The sequence below is a fragment of the Pseudonaja textilis genome, chromosome 2 (genome assembly GCF_049901715.1).
Source record: "Pseudonaja textilis isolate UNSWEBS1 chromosome 2, rPseTex1.2, whole genome shotgun sequence".
NCBI lineage: Eukaryota > Metazoa > Chordata > Lepidosauria > Squamata > Elapidae > Pseudonaja > Pseudonaja textilis.
The window spans coordinates 70,352,789-70,370,703 of record NC_141991.1 but is presented as its reverse complement, the minus strand read 5'-3'; the positions used below and the strand labels follow the sequence as shown (position 1 = coordinate 70,370,703).

The 17,915-nt window shown below is 36.4% G+C and overlaps 2 protein-coding genes across 7 annotated transcripts in view; one reads left to right on the top strand and one right to left on the bottom strand.

Moving 5' to 3' along the window:
- FAM114A2 (family with sequence similarity 114 member A2) overlaps positions 1 to 9,839 on the bottom strand; it is a 40,690-nt gene extending 30,851 nt beyond the window's left edge. For 3 of the 4 annotated variants that reach the window (XM_087924251.1, XM_087924250.1, XM_026696646.2), the window contains exons 1-10: positions 9,706 to 9,839; positions 9,237 to 9,345; positions 6,688 to 6,881; positions 5,545 to 5,644; positions 4,094 to 4,189; positions 3,538 to 3,650; positions 2,266 to 2,400; positions 1,944 to 2,102; positions 1,376 to 1,505; positions 22 to 101 (exon numbers count right to left, since the gene is read on the bottom strand). In XM_087924251.1, the coding sequence (XP_087780377.1) occupies positions 22 to 101; positions 1,376 to 1,505; positions 1,944 to 2,102; positions 2,266 to 2,400; positions 3,538 to 3,650; positions 4,094 to 4,189; positions 5,545 to 5,644; positions 6,688 to 6,867 (993 nt within the window). In that variant the 5' untranslated portion in view covers positions 6,868 to 6,881; positions 9,237 to 9,345; positions 9,706 to 9,839. The remainder of the gene's footprint in view (positions 1 to 21; positions 102 to 1,375; positions 1,506 to 1,943; positions 2,103 to 2,265; positions 2,401 to 3,537; positions 3,651 to 4,093; positions 4,190 to 5,544; positions 5,645 to 6,687; positions 6,882 to 9,236; positions 9,346 to 9,705) is intronic. The other variant, XM_026696645.2, reaches the window with a different exon arrangement.
- A 69-nt stretch (positions 9,840 to 9,908) lies between these two features.
- Positions 9,909 to 17,651, top strand: MFAP3 (microfibril associated protein 3). Of its 3 annotated transcripts, none has more exons than XM_026696650.2 (3): positions 9,909 to 9,970; positions 12,569 to 12,972; positions 14,060 to 17,651. In XM_026696650.2, exons 2-3 carry the CDS (start codon positions 12,690 to 12,692, stop codon positions 14,815 to 14,817), a joined length of 1,041 nt encoding a protein of 346 aa, XP_026552435.1. In that variant the 5' UTR covers positions 9,909 to 9,970; positions 12,569 to 12,689; the 3' UTR covers positions 14,818 to 17,651. The 3 variants fall into 3 exon arrangements, with proteins under 3 accessions (XP_026552435.1, XP_087780378.1, XP_087780379.1); XM_087924252.1 differs by lacking the exon at positions 9,909 to 9,970 and adding an exon at positions 10,873 to 11,047; XM_087924253.1 differs by lacking the exon at positions 9,909 to 9,970 and adding an exon at positions 11,140 to 11,415.
- Positions 17,652 to 17,915: the final 264 nt, after the last annotated feature.

Below are 17,915 nucleotides of genomic sequence, written 5' to 3'. Positions count from 1 at the left end.
TAAAAACAAGCATTTACTCACTTGGAGCAATTTAGCTGGTTTTAGAGAGATGCGCAGCTGTGAAAAGAGTATGCCCACTTCAATTGTGAAATCTTCATCTTCTAAAAACAACAGGATGTAGATTGTGTATTTTCATTATAATTACATATAGGGCTTGTTTGTTGTTTTTCATTACCTAGGTGGGGCATATCTCTGTTCTTCAGAATATGAGCACTCTTTTTAATCATCTTTGTGATCGAAAGATAGGGATCTCTAGATGCTTTCTAAAGGTAATAGGTACATGCCAACAGCTGTGCAACCAACATAATACTAGCAATCTAATGGAACAAGCATGAGTGTTTTTTGTCGTCTTCTTTTTCACATATAAGTTGCCTGATCTATAGATACAGGAGCCATTATAAATCTCCTCCCTAAGGTTCCAATCAGCCATTGTGACCACCAGGTTTGTCTTTAAATTATAGCAATAGCACTTAGACTTATATACCGCTTTATAGTGCTTTACAGCCCTCTCTAAGCGGTTTACAGAGTCAGCATATTGCCCCCAACAATTTGGGTCCTCATTTTACCCACCTCGGAAGGATGGAAGGCTGAGTCAACCTTGAGCCTGGTGGGATTTGAATTGCCAAATTGTAGGCAGCTGGCTGCAGAAGTAGCTTGCAGTACTGCACTCTAACCACTGCGCCACAGAGGCTCCTTTAAAAAATATAAAATATAAAAAAATATATAAAACAAGCATTATGTTAATTAGGGAAACCCATGCTGTCATTTGATCATTCATTTAAATGTACAGGTAATTAAGGCTCAGAAAAACAGAGCCTTAAAATACAGGTAGTCCTCGACTTACAACTATTCATTTAGTGACCATTTGAAATCACAGCAGCACTGAAAAAAGCAACTTACGACCGTTTTTCACATGAACCCACTAAGCATTCCCACAGTCACATGATAAAAATTTGGATGGATGGCAACAGGCAGGTATTTATGACGGTTGCAGGATCATGGGATCACATTTGCAACCTTCTGACAAGCAAAGTCAATGACGAAAGCCAGATTTACTCAACAACCGCCTTACTAGCAACTGCAGTGATTCACTTAAGAACTGTGACAAGAAAGGTCATAAAATGAGGCAAAACTGTCTTGCTTAGCCACAGAAATTTGGGGCTCCATTGTGGTCATAAGTCAAGGCCTACCTGTATGTGGAAGCTTTTAATATCTATTATTTATTTCACTTGATTAATGAAAAGCTAGAGCCTCTAAAATATAAGCATTAATGACTGAATGCTACAGAATGTTAGAAAGCTACCTCAACCCACATCAAGAGGTCTTTATATACTGTTGCACAGCCCGTATGCAAGTGTTGGATCCACCAAATTACCTATTTTTTCTTCATCGTCCTCTTCATCGTCATCAAATTCAGCTAATGAAAATGCTTCTTTCAGCTTTTCCAGCTCTTCCTTTAAAGTAGCAAGCTCCTCACCAGAAAGTGTACTTGTAACAGATTTCACCTGTTTGAAAGATACAATAAGAACTTGGATCCGGGAGTTTCATATCTGATATGACAAATACAGCAGAAGTATTAAAAAAAAAAGACTTGAGTAACAAAAAATGCTTTTTGGAAAATGGGAGCAAAAAACAAAAAGACTTTCCATATACTTGTGTTTCCGCATTATACAATGGAATTGATTTTCTTTGGCCCATCCCAGTCAGATTACAACATCTGGGAATAACAAACCTTTTTAGGCTTCTTATTTAAAAACACACTGACTTACCTAAAGCAGAGAAGAAATAGGTGAGCATGGGAAGTCCCTTTCTCCTGCTTTGATTGGCTTTTATTTACTGGTACTGCAAAGAATCTGTAAATGGATTCACCTCCCAGAGTTTATATGGATCCCTATTCTTATTCTTCCTTGATCATAAAAAAAAAATTGCTTAAAGTCATTTACCTTTGATTCACTCTCTCTGGAAAGCATCTCTAAGGCTTCCAAATGAGAAAGCCCCTGAAACTCATCAAAAAGCAATCCATAATGTGCTTTCTTCTCTGTAGTCATGGAAACCTCAGCAGCTGTCCTCTGTTGTTCTCTTTCCTTGGCCTCTCGCAAGACCTACAAATAAAGAAGTGTGACAACAGCAGCATTAAAAAAATGGCATGGAGAGAGAAAATGTTGCAGCTATAAATTAGGTCGTGAACTATTCTGTTCATTGATAATTTATTAATAAGAGGATCAGAAATTAATCGCTCCCAGGTTTCCTAAGGGAAATCCATACCTGAGATAGTGTGGAATTTCTGTTCATCAAGCCTTTTGTTTTCTTAAATCCAGGATCACCTTCAGCTATCACGTCCATAGTCTTTTTACCAATGTATTCTAATGCATCCAGACTTCCACTTATCACTGTTTTCCCCTAAAAGAGAGAGAGAGAGAGAGAGAGAGAGAGAGAGAGAGAGAGATTTGCACTTTTTAAGATATAGCTTTGAAAGAAAGAATTTTTTTGTTTTATGATAGATATACTGTAAGTGCACATTTGAACTTCCAGAAGCCAAATGTTCAAAATACAAGATTGATTTATATCATTTTCCTTGGGAAACAAGGTAGCAAAGCAGGGCACAAATAAATAGTAGTGAACATGTGTTGACAGAATGAATTTCCAGAGTATGCTTTTATAACCCTTGAACTGGCTACATAAAAAAGGCTCAGCTATGAGTGTATATCATGAATGTCAAATTTGCATCACCACCACCATCACTGCCGCCCATCACTCCCTCCATCCATCCCATTTTTGGCCTCTGTGTTTTTGGCCTCTGCGTGTCCCATTTTTGGCCTCCGCATGTCCTGTTTTCAGCCCGTTCCAAGCAGCAGGGATTGGCGGGGATCAGCCACCTGGAACGGGCCAAAAATGGAACATGCAGAGTCCCAAATGGGGTGCCTGGAGTCCAAAAATGGGACATGTGGAAACCGCCAATCAACTGCTCGTGCTAAATCAGGCTGTGCTGAAGCTGACCAGACTGTTTGCTACAAGGAGGCAAATTGCTGGGAGGCAAAGGCTAAAGGGTGGGAGCCGACGGGTGGGCAGGGCTTCAGCAAAATTTGCTTTAAGATGCACAGACATTACCATCCACTTTTGCGGGGAGGGAGTGCATCTTATAGTGTGGAATTTACAGTAAGTAAATAAGTAAATAACAGTAAGTTAATAAGTTTTTTATCCCATACTGTATTTTAATGATTTATTATTATTACATCTTCGGTATATCTTGACATTTTAAATTAAGATATATTTTGCTTCATGAGAATTTCTGTTCAGAAAACCAACTAGTGTGCACCTCCAACTCTCTGGGATGTAAGAGGGAAAGAAGGAAAAGCACAGGCAGACTAGCAAGGTCCTATTATTATAGCCAATCTCAAACACAGGATGTATACTTCTACTTTTTGGTGGCATCTATTTCCTCATCTGGTCTACTTTAAAGGGCTGACAGCATAAACTGAGGACACAGCAAGATCAAACTAAGATATATCTTAACATAACCCTTTCAATCTCACTCACTGTGCTCTGAACAGCAGAAGAAATGGTAGAAAACATTCCAAAAGCACCACTGAGAGGTGAGGGATTTTCAGTCTCTTTTCTGTCATCACTTACTTCTTCAGAATTCTGGCTTTCTGAAACAAAAACATTCATTTAAGGGTTAAAACTGCCCTTGAATATTTCAAAGTATCCTAAACCCTCTGTAGGCATATAAAACTAAAGAGAGCAATTCTCTGAACCTAACTAGTAGTTCCTGCTGTCAGTTATAAATATCCATTTCTATCTAGACTGGTGTCAAAAACTGAAACTCTGCCATCTTCACACTGCACAGAATCAACAGTTAATCCAAACACAGGTGTAAGTTTTATATCCTGAACAAAGTACAGCAATAAAAAAGTTGCAGGTGCTTTTCCTTCAGGATATTTCTAAGATACTAGCAACACCAATATTTCTAAGTATAGTTATTTTGGCAGTAATATGACAGCCTGATGCTCAGCATATCTTCCATAGAGCATAAATCCCTTCAAAGGTAACAAGGGTCATTATACATAAAATATTTTATGTGGTAAGATATGACCTTTTATTCCATCTCTGGCATCAGATGATAAGTCAGTAGGGTTGGGAATCCCTAGGGATGTTTCTGCTTTTTCAATGACATTTGAGATTCCATGACCTAGAGAAAGAAGAGATCATGTTAACCCTGAGGGAGAAAAAAATAAGACAAATTGCCCAAGCAAGTAAAATCAACGGGATATAAAGAGAGAATTTTTTTTTGGGGGGTGGGGGGGGCGGAGATGATTCTAACAGTCTTAGACCAGTACAAGGAATGTGTCTATAAGGAATCTATTAGCACCAACAACTCTAAGGAGTTCCTTAAGAAACTACTTTAATAAATAAAATTTGAGACAAAATTAAAATATAGTACATCATGAAATTAAAACATCCTGACTAGGATCCACCAGTAAGAGCTGAAAGAAACAATCAATGCCTGAGCTATAAATGAGATAGTAACTAAAATTACATAAAACGTAACATGTAAAATTACAAGATTACGATTTCTAAAATTTACATGGAGTGAGATAATATCTGAAGTTGTATAAAATTTGATAATATCTAAAATTACATAAAATACTTCTTTGGAGCAGGAGCTTGACCTATCAAGGTCCAGATCTTCCATGCTGCTACCTAAACTTAGCCATATGCACTGCAATAAATGGCAGCTCATCTGTGCTTAGGCCAGGTCAGAACAATCAGGTTAACTAATCAGAGGAAGAATCAATCTGGTTTGAATGGCTCTTCAAAAGGAGTAACAAAGAAGAACATGTTCTAGGGTTTCCAGAGCCATGGTGCTGCAATGGTTAGAATGCAGTATTGCAGGCTAACTCTGCCCACTGCCAAGAGTTCAATCCTGACCGGCTCAAGGTTGATTCAACCTTCCATTCTTCTAAGGTCAGTAAAATGAAGACCCAGATTGTTGGGATCAATATGCTGGCTCTGTAAACCACTTAGAGAGGCCTGAAAAGCACTATGAAGTAGTGCTATTGCTATTGCAGCTCTCCTGAACCACACTTTGTACTATTTTATATTTGCCATCTGACACTGCAAAGGGAAGAGAATGGCAAGAGCAAAGTTTCCTATGGCTGTGTGACAATGTGTGACAATGCATCTATTGATGCATCTATTGATGATAGGAAGGCTGGGGTCCTCGTAAATCTGTCTGTACTGTCCAAGCAAGCAAAATAAGTCAATAAGATGTATTCTACTGTTTTGTTCTGTCTAGCCATTAGCTTGATCTCAATTTTATACGGTTCCTTTATATTTTCAATTAGAGATAACATATCAACCTTTAAGAGTTTGTAAAAGCTGTGTAGGTTTGAATTGGTTGAGTGATGCATAATCAAAAGACCAAGCTATACTTATTGTTCTATAAATACATATTTAAAAAAAATATTTTGATCTTGCTCTATGTTTTTTTTTTTTTTTGTAAAGAAAGCTATTTTGTTTCTGCTAAGTTTTAGCTATCCTTACCAACAGTGGCCATTGTAGCAGAAGCACTTGAAAGCAATGATTTCCCCCAGTTTCCCCAATATCCCCATCCTGTTTGAGTCTTCTCAATGGGACCTGAGACCTAAGTAAAAGAGAACAAGGTAAGCAGTTATTTATTCCTTTTTTAAATAACCAAATTATTAAAACTAATTTCTAGCAAAGGAAATATATTGAAAAAAATAAATAGTACATTTTTACATCACTATTTTACAGAACATTCTTTTCTTTCTGTTAGCAAATTTGGATGCTTAATGGGGAAGCTGATAGACATTCAAATAAAAAATAATGTTCTGTTCCAAATAAAACGGGATTCTTATTAATCTTATTAATACAATATGAAGCATTATTTAAAAACATTAATGTTCAAATTTATCAATACTATGGTATAATACTATGATATATTAACTATATTGTGTTAATACTACTCTTTATCTCATGTGAATCAATTTGGTCAAGAATAGGAAAATATTCTCTTAATAAATAAACTGTGTATTTATTTCTATGTTTCAGCAGTTATAGTCACCCATGCAAGCAGACCTACAGTAACAGAATGGTTACAAATTGCTTTCAAATTAATGCCATAAAAAGTAAGGATATATATTTTATTTAAATTATTATTCTAAGTTCCTAAAATAACATGTAATTAACTTGATTGCACATAATGTATTTATCTTTCTTAAGATCTCAGAAGGATACTCAATACACCAAGAAAAGCCTCGGTGGCGTAGTGGTTAGAGTGCAGTACTGCAGGCCACTTCTACGATTAGGTGCCTGCAATTTGGCAGTTCAAATCCCACCAGGCTCACGGTTGACTCAGCCTTCCATCCTTCTGAGGTAGGTAAAATGTGGACCGAGATTGTTGGAGGCAATATGCTGACTCTGTAAACCACTTAGAGGGCTGTAGAGCACTATAAAGCAGTATATAAGCCTAAGTGCTATTGCTATACAATCCAACTGCAGATTAAAATTGATAGATTCCATTTAAATTACAGAGTTACAATAACTTACTTTAGGCAGCACGCCCCCTGCAAATGTTTCACTTTGGAAGATAGAAAGAGTGAATATTTTGAGATAAAACTGAAAATTATTGACATATTTTAGCATAAATAGTAATATATTTTGCACCTGGGGCTCTTGTGCTCCGCTGAGCTCAGTGATTTTGGCTTCTGGTTTTTTCTGGGTCATGCATGTAGGTTCGACTTCCTCACCATTATTCTTGATCACTTCTTCATCCACTGTCTTCTGCACGTTTTCATCAGGTTCACCCACATCTTCTCTCAGTGATTCATTTTCCATTTGGGACATGACCAAAGCATATCCTTGTTTTATAAGTAATTATTATAATTATTTATTTAAGCTTAATGCAACATGTATTTTTAACTTAAATTGAGCCCATTGGACTAGTTGAAAAAAGCACACCAGTACAGTAAAACAGTTTACATACTACTAAATATGTAAAATCAGATCTGAGTTTGCAGAATGCAGAAAGGTTTCCAGAAAGCCTATAGCACAATTTATCTGGAAAATGAGATTGATAGAAACTAGTTTATTATTTGCTAGATTATCCAGACAATCTAAACATTAGGTAATTTTGAAGACAATTATAAATATTAAAGCACATGCATAATACAATCCTATGCATGTTTACTCAGAAGCATCTCTGATTCAGTGGTTTGCATAGGGATATCACTCGAGCAAGATCAAAAACAGGCATATTAGAATAATTATTTATTTCAATTCCATTGAGAAAATATAATAATAAAATAAAATATTTTACTGAGAATCTCTAGATTCAACATTCCATACTTAAATAGCTATTTTCCTCTCCCTTAAGCTAGCAGGCAGAGGCGAAAAATAGTTAAGTCCTTTGTTTGGCATATATATAAATTAATAACTAGAATGGCTTTGAAATTAATTGCAAAGCAATTAGATAACAAAACACATTATTTATTTTGCAGAAATAATTTCAAATGAAATAGAGCTTCCCACATGATAGCAATTCTTAAACTCTACATACTCCTAAATCTGGAATATTGTGAACAGCTAAGTCGCAATAGGTACAATTACTCTTCCTAGTTTTGATCCTGCAGCTATGGCTAGAAATGTCTTTGTCCAATTTAGTCTACAATACCAGTTTCAAATATTTCTGACCATGGTGATTAATAATTGGATCATTTCATCACTTCAAGTCATTTCACATGAAGCTGAATATTTTCAATGCCCAGAGGTTTCAGACCATAATGGCAAGAAAGCTATTAAAACCAAAATCTGATTCTAAAAACACATCACTATACTGCTAAAACAATGGCTTCATATTTCTTTTAAGGCCTTATATAGGTTACAGTGTTTATTTTTATGTGTTTAATTATTTAATAATATCCTGCCTTATAGGATTCAGGGCCAAGGTATCTTCATGTTTTCCACTTTTTTGCTTATTTAGATTGACTACACAAATTCTGCTATTGACTCAATGTTTAATTAAATACATTTAGAATAAATATAACCAATTATTTGCATAGAACAAAGCATGTTCTTGTCTTCTACTTCACACAGACTTTGAAAATACTATAAGTGATCTATTTTGTTCCCTCTTTGCTAGCTTTCTACCTTAAATTAATATGAGCTTTTGTTACATATTCTGCACTTATTGGGCTGTTGTTGTTTTGTTTTGTGTTCATTATCTGAAAGTGGAAGAATATGAATAATTTGCATAATAGATAGCTACTCTATGACTCTTGAGACAAGTTTTATGCAGCTTTTCATTTAATATATGTGGATGATGATATCATCCCAAGGGGATATGCCAAGTTGTTTTAATAAGAGTGGGAAAGTGTCAGAAACATGAGCATTTGAACAACAGAAATCAAAGGCCAACACACATTATCATTTCAAAAAATACAAAAGTAAAAGCATGTAACAGTATTCTGGTTTAACTAGAAAAATAATGTGCTTCTAATGTATCAAAAAGTGTGAAAAACCTCGGTCTATTTTGAGAGATAGAAATGAACTGGTGTTTCAAGGTAATTTATATTATCAGATTCCTACATTCTTTCCTGCTTTTGCCCCTTTCTCCCCAACCTAATTGTAGGATAAGCCGATATATCTGAGTATAAATGAGAGATGAATCATAATTTCAGAGAAATAATTGCCTTTACTCATTGGTTACAATGAGAATTACCTATTTAGTGTCTTGCCCTTAACATATGAACTCATGCTAGAATTTTGTCTTTTATAAAGAAAACCAGAGTTAATATACCGGTAACCATCCCTCACTTTTCTTTGTGTTTCCTTAAGACAATCTTCCCAGTGCAGCATATGATGCCTATCTTATTTTCCAGGCCCGTGCTTTTATTATGCATGCTTACTCATAGAGTATCCCACTTATCCAAATGACCTTTCAGCCAACTGTTGATATTTAGAGTATTACATCAGTATTGCATAAGGTTCAAAGACTTTAGTCATACAAGTTTATATAAGGCGGAAAAAGAAGAAGAAAACAATGTGGAGAAGGGGATAAAGTTAAGTTTATTAAATGCAGCAATCAAGAGGGAGGAGGAGGAAATAGTAAAGAATAGGCAAAATGTAAGTAGGAGTAAGTAAAAACATGTTTTAACTACAAAAGCCACTTTTGTTCCAGGATGCAACCATTGGTATGAGAAAGAAGAGACACCTACCTGAATTTAGAAGATCGACTCCAGCCAAATTGTAATTACCAGTCCAAACTCAGTTACTTCTGTCGGATTTAAAAGATCAAAATCTAAAACAAAAGGATCTTCTGAGAATCTGTGGGCAGGACAAGTAAATACAGAAATCTTTTATTACTCTTACTCTGACGCATATGCACTCCAGCAAATCAACCTTCTGTTGAAACAGTGAAACAAAACACGGAAGACTGCAACTACCATTCTCCCTCCCTAGCCAGAAGCCCACTGGGAGTTGTAGGCAAGGAAAGGGGGGGGGGGGTCTCGGAATATATTCAATCAGAAGGAAGGACCCTCATCCCGAAGGGAAGATTTATTCCACTCAGCTTGCATGGATTCTAACTGGCATCATCACTAAATGAAATTTATGGGAATAAATGTTCCTAACCAGAGCAAAGCAGCAAAGGCATAAAAAAGGCATTTTCAAGTAAGAAAAATACACCTTGTTATAGAAACATACTCGAAGCGCGGGGACTGTCCACTCCGGACTCTGCAGCCTTTCCCCCCTTTTCTCCACTGAAATATCACATCAGAAACAGCCACGTCTCTATGGCCTCCAACACGCCAGATTACTGTACCTCAACCATGGAGAGGAGGAGAGAGCGTCACTAAACCGGAAGTCAGGTGACCTCGCTTTTTTTTTTTGTTGTTGCCGGATATGACGAATTTGCAGGAAAAAATTAACGACCCGGCTGGTAGTTGGACAGGTAGGGCTGGTTGTCTTAGGGGAGATGGGCATAAGGCCCGAGAAGGGAATCCGCCGCCGACGCTCCTCGCGGCAATCAAGAGGGGCGGGGCGGGGCGGGGCGGGGCGGAGGAAGAAATGTATTGACGTTGTGGTTTTGATAGTCTTTGCACCCCCGGAGCTCTGTTGGTGGGATCGCTGTCCGCCAGGAGTGCGGGATTATTGCGCGGAGAATAGGCCATGCTGTTACTGCTTCGCCCGTGTATTGGAGAAGTAATGCAGATACAGTATTTGGGTTAGATACTCTAACTCTGAGGTGGGGAACGAGGGCCCTTTTATGGCTTGTGGACTTCAACTCCCAGAATTCCTGAGCATGATCTTGGGAGGCTCAGGAATGCTGGGAGTTGAAGTCCACAAGTCGTAAAAGGGCCCTCGTTCCCACCTCTGCCCTAACTCAAAAAGGTCGGAGAAGGAGCCTGCGTGCGGCTATCTCAGTCTGGTTTCTCAAGATGAGCTAGGGCCACAGATTTTTCAGGCAGCTTTAACTCGAGGCAGTCTCACTTTGCCTCTCGATGGAGTAATGATAACCATAGTAGTAGTAAACCCTGAGAAGGATGTAGCTGGTTTGGTGTAATAGTGGTTAAGGCACCAGGCTAGAACCTGGGAGGCCTGCAGTTTTAGTTCCGGCTTAAATATGTAGCCAGCTGAGTGACTTCGGGCCAGTCATTCTTTCTCCCAGCCTTAGATCGATTAACAGAGTTGAAGGGACGTTGTAGGTCATCTAGTCCAACCCCCTGCCCAAGCAGGAGACCCTACACCATTCCTATCCGATGGCAGTCCAGTCTCTTCTTGAAAGCCTCCAGGGATGAAGCTCCCGCAACTTCTGTTCCATTGGTTGATTATTCTCCCTGAAAATTTCTCCTTATTTCCAGATTGAATGTCTCCTTGTTCAGTTTCCATCCATTATTCCTTGTCTGGCCTTCAGGTGCCTTGGAAAATAGCTTGACCCCTTCCTCTCTGTGGCAGCCCCTCAAATATTGGGAAGAAGGCCAGGACAACCACTTCCAAAGTTTTCTTGTCAAGAAAACTGCAGGAACAGGTACAAGCAGTGTCCAGGGTTAGTCACCCCAAATAAATAAATCAATAAACTCAGAAGGATATCCAAAGAAAGGGTGTATAAGAGCTTCAGTCTACAATTGGACAACAAGCATTCCAGAAATTTAACACCAGAGATTCCAGAAACATCTGCATTGTGATTTTGATCTCTCTCCCTCTACACACACCCCCACACACCTTGTTTCCCCTAAATATTGTCTGCCTACCTCTGGATTATTTCAGTAACATGAAATATGAGTACCCAGTGATATCTTTGCTGAATTAGATTCCAGAGTTGTTCAATTATCTTGAATTGCCTGAATAATTGCGTTAGTTATTATGAAAGCTGGTGTTGTGACGCAGTTAATCTTAGTAAGTATAGCTAATAATTCTTAAGAAACCTTTGGGGACTGGATGTAAAATGTCAAGCTCAGCTCCTTGTTGCTTCCTGCACATATTTGTTGCCTTCAAAAATATTTTTTATTTAATCCAAAGATTAATTCAAAAGTATATTTTTAATTAATTGTTGTCTTTTATATTAGTTGTTAGTTAATATGTAATGGTAATGTACAAAATAATTTAGTAGTGAGGGATTCAGTTTGTAAGGTATGGAAAATAACAGCAATCACTGGATTAGGAAAGATTAGATAGCAAAAAAAGTGAGGAACAATGAAAAAAATCAGTAGCATTCAAAACTATTGTGTGTTATGCAAACTTGGTCCATATCTTAGAGAGCATATGCAATTGGTGCATATAATTACCTTGAGCTTCTGAAAGCTGGTTATTTTCTCAGAAATAAGAGACTAATTATCACTTCTGATAAGATTCTATGAGGCTTTACGAAAATAAATAAAATTGAGGAAGGCCAATACTTCTTAAAACTAGTAACTCAAGCATCATATAAGTCTTTGGTTTTTTCAGTATTAAAATTATTTTAGACTTGAGATCGGTTACTAGATCTTTTGACTTATCTTTCATTTCCATTTAGCAAATAATAAAATACAAATAGGAGCGGTATTGTTATTTTTTCCCCCAAAATGTTGAAGGAAGGTGTTATGTGAACTAATCAGTTATATGTGAACTAATCAGTTAAATGTAATGTGAACTAATCAGTTATATGGAGTTGATCAGAGAAGAATCCATGGCAAATAAACTACTAAGAAAGCTCAGGTAGGGAAATAGGGGAAGATTCTTGCTTTTTTGATACCAACTTCCATAGATAGAAGGTATTTGTTCCATTGATGTATGCATATGTATGTATATGTGTATCTAGTCCTATAATATAGAAATGAAAATGGGCCATGTTGCCACTACAAATCAGCTACTTGTGTAAGAAAAATATTCTTGCATTTTTTTCTTTTGTCTTTTTTGGTTACTAATAAATAAGACTAGTTGCAGTTACACTGGTTCTAACTCTAATATCCTTTTCATAAGCTAAACAAACCTGTATAGTTTTGCATTTTTAATAACTCGCATTCATATTTTTTAGTATTTTAGTTGGGTTTCTCATGTACTTGTTTTTTAGGCATCTTCAAAGACAATGGTTGATGCATCACTCAATATCTTCTCTGGTGATCAAGATAATGCATATTGTTTCAGTGTCTTCAGTAATTAAATTCAACAAAAGAATCCCTTTATAAGCTTCCATGAAGTTCAGCTGCTGTCTGTTGATTCTGGTTCTTAACCTCAGTGTTTTTGCTCAAGAAAATGTTACTTCCAACTTGACATTTACTGTGGGATCAAGGCCCCTGCCTCTCAACATATCAGTTCTCCCTATCTTTCAAGTCTTGACAAAATATCCAGTTCCTCAGAATATCATAGCAAAAGAAGGTACCTGTGTTTTCATTGAATGTAATTTGAACATTAGCCAGGAGGACACCATATTCTGGTACAACTCAAAGGGGCATCTTCTGGAGCAAGGTGGAAGAGGTAAGAGCATATTTGTCTAAATTTACAATAAGCTTGACCCAATGTATAATGCTCATAGAGGTTTTCTTTGTCACATTCTGTAAAAAGCACAAAGGGGTAAAAATAACAGATGTGCAATCACAGTCTTAAAGGTATCTATATTATAATATATTACAAATCTCTTAAATTACAACAGTGGACAACTATTTGCATAGCTGAGAGAGAGAGGGAGAGAGAGAGAGAATTTAATGATTAATAAACAGGTTGTTCAGTCAAGTTGCTTTAACATTAAAATCATTTGGAATTTAGAGTGAACAGAATCCGTAGGCAAATCTTTGAATCCCTGTCTGAACAACAGCATTTTCTGAAACAGTCTTCTTTAAAGAATTGTCCATCTGAATTTATAACAGTTGCAAGGAAGATTGGATTTGCAGCAGCAGAATTCTTTCTCTAAGAAAGAACAAGTTAAAGAAACTCCAATCTGATACTGAATCTACAGTAGTAATTTGGATCCCATCTGTAGGAATCAAGTTTATATTGTATAGACAAGAGTTTTTTAAGAAAATTGAAAGCTTAAATAAAAGTGGCTGCAATGATTTAATGTATTGTTTAAAGATCATTATTTTGACTATTACAGACTCTGGATGACAAAAGCCCATTGCATGCAGGCATTAAGATATTTTATCCAAGTATCCACTTTCTGTTATTCTCTATAGGATTTAACTACAATTGCAGTGAAAATATTCATAATTGGATATTTTCATAGGGATGAAAAAGAAAATAAATGGATAACATTAATCCAAAATAAAAAGTAATTGTAGACAATCTGGTACAGAATATTGTTTTCCTGCTAAGCTTCATGTGATTTATAAGTGTTCTACAACAGTTTTTAAAATTCAGAACAGCTACCAGAATTAAAGGCAGACTAGAATAAAAGAATACTTAAAATCAATTTATAAATAATTAGAGAGAAATTCTGGGCATATATTTATTGGGAGATGGGACCATAACTAAAATGGCCCCATCTTTTGTGCATGCTGCTCTAAGAAACATAAAAGCATAACTTGAACTTGCAATATTTTTTAAAAAATTCTATTTGTGTCTTTAGATGGAAGACTGGTGATTTCTGACAATATCCTCAATATCACAGGTGTAATATTTGCTGACCGGGGACGATATACTTGCAGTGTCACAAATGAAAATGGCACCTCTTATTATTCAATCACCCTCAGAGTGGTCTCCACCTCTGGAGACATGGGTATTTATTACATGATTGTCTGCCTAGTTGCTTTTACCATCATCCTTATCTTAAATATTACACGCCTGTGCATGATGAGCAGCCATCTTCGTAAAACAGAGAAAGCCATCAATGAGTTCTTCAGAACTGAAGGGGCTGAGAAACTACAGAAGGCTTTTGAAATAGCCAAACGCATTCCTATTATTACCTCTGCCAAAACTCTAGAGCTGGCCAAAGTCACCCAGTTTAAAACCATGGAATTTGCTCGATACATTGAAGAACTTGCCAGAAGTATCCCTCTACCACCTCTAATCCTTAACTGCAGGGCCTTTATGGAAGAAATATTTGAAGCCGTGCATGTTGATGACCCTGATGAAGTAGGAGATGGAGTGAAACAGACCCAAGCACTTGGTACCCAAGAGGGACTGTATCCCTTAAACCCAGAAATAAAGCGCAGTAATTCACCAGCAGGAGATTCAGATGATGGTTCAGTGAATGACCACTGCAAAGAAATAGCTGTGGAGGTATCTGTCCATCTTCAGTCAGAAGCACAAAGCATTGATACTGTTTCTCACGATAGTGTCCCCTCCCTGCCGTCAGAGGATGGTCTGAGGGCTGAATCCAAATAGAATAGCAAAGCTACTTGTATGATGTTCCTTCTGATTTGGGAGAATGCTCTCAAAGAGAAAAGGGAAAATGCCACCATAGTCTCAGATGCATAATCCCTGTTTGTTTTTTGTTTTAACTTTTGTTAGGTGACTGTAAAATCAGCGTAGATGAAGTTATTTTAAAATTCTTACTATAACTAATCTTAGAAGTATTTTGCAGCAAGAAATCCTTTCTATCAATTATTGATTACTCCAGTTATAACAGAGTGGACAAACTTTTGTTGGCTGGTGTAGTACAGTTTATTATATTTGTGAGAGAAAGATTGCAGCAAAGGGGGCACCGATGGTATGATATCATGAAAAATAATGGGATTTTGTGAGATTCCCCCGCCGCCGCCCTTTTCAGTGAGCTAAGACTAAAAGAGCTACACACCTTTGCTTGCCCCTAAAAACTAAAATGAAGGCTGATGAGTTATCTGTTCATGAGATACAGCAAAGTAATACATTGATATAAACCGTTTTTGTCATGTCTACCCAGAAAGTTAAATTCTTATATGTGCTCAGTTCTTTTATTAAAAGAACTTCTTTTATTACAGTTCACAAGTGTATTGCATAAGAAATTATAGGTCTTTTTGAAAAAAAAATGCTATAAGGAGACTGATTGCTACAATTGAAAACTATGTGAAAAACTTATGAAATATCCAGAGATTTAGTTGTCTGTATTTGTGTTCCTATTAAGTATTTGCATTAGAAAATAAGAACCCAAGTGCAACCTTTGCATTGCAGTTAAGGACAAACCACTTAAATATTTTACCAATTGCTAAATATTTTCATAAATGAGGATTGTTTTCTTGGTTTACTCACAATATCAGCTTTTAGAATATTATTTCATTTCATTGCAGTGAAATGACAAAATCTTTAGGTTCCCTCTGTTACTATGATAAAAGCAGTGACAACTTTGGTACCGGTGACTATTTTGAAGTGTCTGTAGCAACCTCATTTACAATTTCAGCTTTCTTCTGGGAGCAGTGTGTTCTTAATTGTTAATATTAAGTGGCCAATGTTGAAGACAGTGTCATTCCATAGCAGTTATTAAGTGTTCCATGAATATCACCTGGGGGAAGCTGTTAACATGAGCCAATGATAATTTGGATAAAAAAGCTGCACCGTTAGAAAAGTAGGCTGAGAATTGTTATCTATGGAGTAATATTTGGCCTGGCCCCAATAAAAATCCTGGCGAAACCTCAAATAACAACACCATTACGCAACAATCAACTTTAATACAGACATTTGGCTGATTCCGCATGTTCAGCAGTGTAATTGCTTACTAGAGCTGTGTTGGCACAGCAGTTAGAATTCAGTACTGCAGTAATTCTGCTGACTGCCAGGAGTTCAATCCTGACCAGCTCAAGGTTGATTTAGCCTTCCATCTTCTCGAGGTCTGTAAAATGAGGACCCAGATTGTTGGGGGCAATATGTTGACTCTAATCTGCTTCGAGAGGACTGTAAAGCACTATGAAGTGGTTTAAGTGCCATTGCTACTGCTTCAGGTTATAGTTATGAAATAATATAGTTAAATTTCACAAACAGACACAAACCTTGTAAATTCAAAACTAAATTGTTGAGGATTTCATTTGGTCAATTGTTGCCTGCTGTTCCCCTCACATAACTTTGTATGAAGCTTTTAGCTGTCTGAAAAATTACTTCACATAACTGCAGTGATGCAATCCATTATATCATCATCTACTATAAGCAGATCTTCCTTATACTTTGAGGTCACATTTGCTAATAAAATAAGATTGTCCTTTCTCTTCCAGCCATTTGAATTAACCCAGTTCATATATGCTTTTTTTTCGCATGGGGGCAACAGCCTTAACACATAATTTCCTTTTTAGCTTTAAAAAAACTGACAAATATATTTGACCCGTAATCTAGAAAGTTAAAATCGCGCAAGTCTAAATTTATGATAGATATGAAATCCCTCTTGCTCTAGCAAAAGTTGAAGAAACATAATTTTTGAAGGAATCTGTTAAGTTTATAGCACATGTGGGTGGCAAGTGATAGTAATGGCACCTGGAAGTTGGAGTCATTGGCAGTAATGCCCATCTGTTTAACAGATTGTTTAAGAAAACATTTACCTCACAATATTTAGCTTAATTTTCTTAATATTTGTTTCTGTTTCTGAAACAAACTAGATCGTGCAGGCTTAAGCTTGGCAAAGGGATATGTAAATGTAGAATGCTATTTCTTTTTGTCCTATAAATCATTTTTATGTATAACCTGTAAAAAGAGAGGATCTTGGTTTGCATCACTTTCTCTGGAACAAAGGCAGGACGGAGATGAGCAATTAATTTAGATGGATTAGATGTGAAAAGCATGCATGGTAAATATTGTGCAGTGTAGATAGTTTTTTTTTAAGCATATATTTTTACCAAATATTCTTGTAGTGTTATGAACATATTTGGATAACTATTGTGGGTGGTATGTACTTGTTTAAAAAATTGATGTAACATTATGAAAAAAAACAATGCAAGACTTCTCAAATGGCCAACAGATTTTTATGAATAATTGGGGAAAAAGCCCAGCCGTAAAGGTATTATTACCGAACATTGATTGGAGTTTCTGCCTGTGTACATTTTGTGTGTAAACTAATTTATATTAGTAGACATGAAGTTGTATTCTCATTTCTTTAGCTGTAGTGCTTTGTGAAAATATTAGAAAACTTAATTCTGTTCACCAAAATGTGGTTTCAGCATTACATTTGTAGCTTGGGAGTTGCCACAGTTGTATTTCATACTTTTATATAAAAGTAAAATGGTGCTTTCTTCCAACAATAAAATCTACTATTAAATGCCTGAACTGTGTTTCTGGTTTTATGTATTATTATCTGTAAACTATATCCTATATGCCATTTTTATGCCTTAAAACCCTGCAGCCATATGCAATCATTTACATATGTTATATATAGAAGTATTTGTAGGTTTCTGCAATTTTCGCCAGTTGGTCCTCTGTAAGATATGCATTATTAATTGATTTTCTGTCTGGTTACATGAAAAATAAGAAAAGCAACCATTATATATAAATCTGCTTTTGAAATATCTAAGCATTACATGATGCCT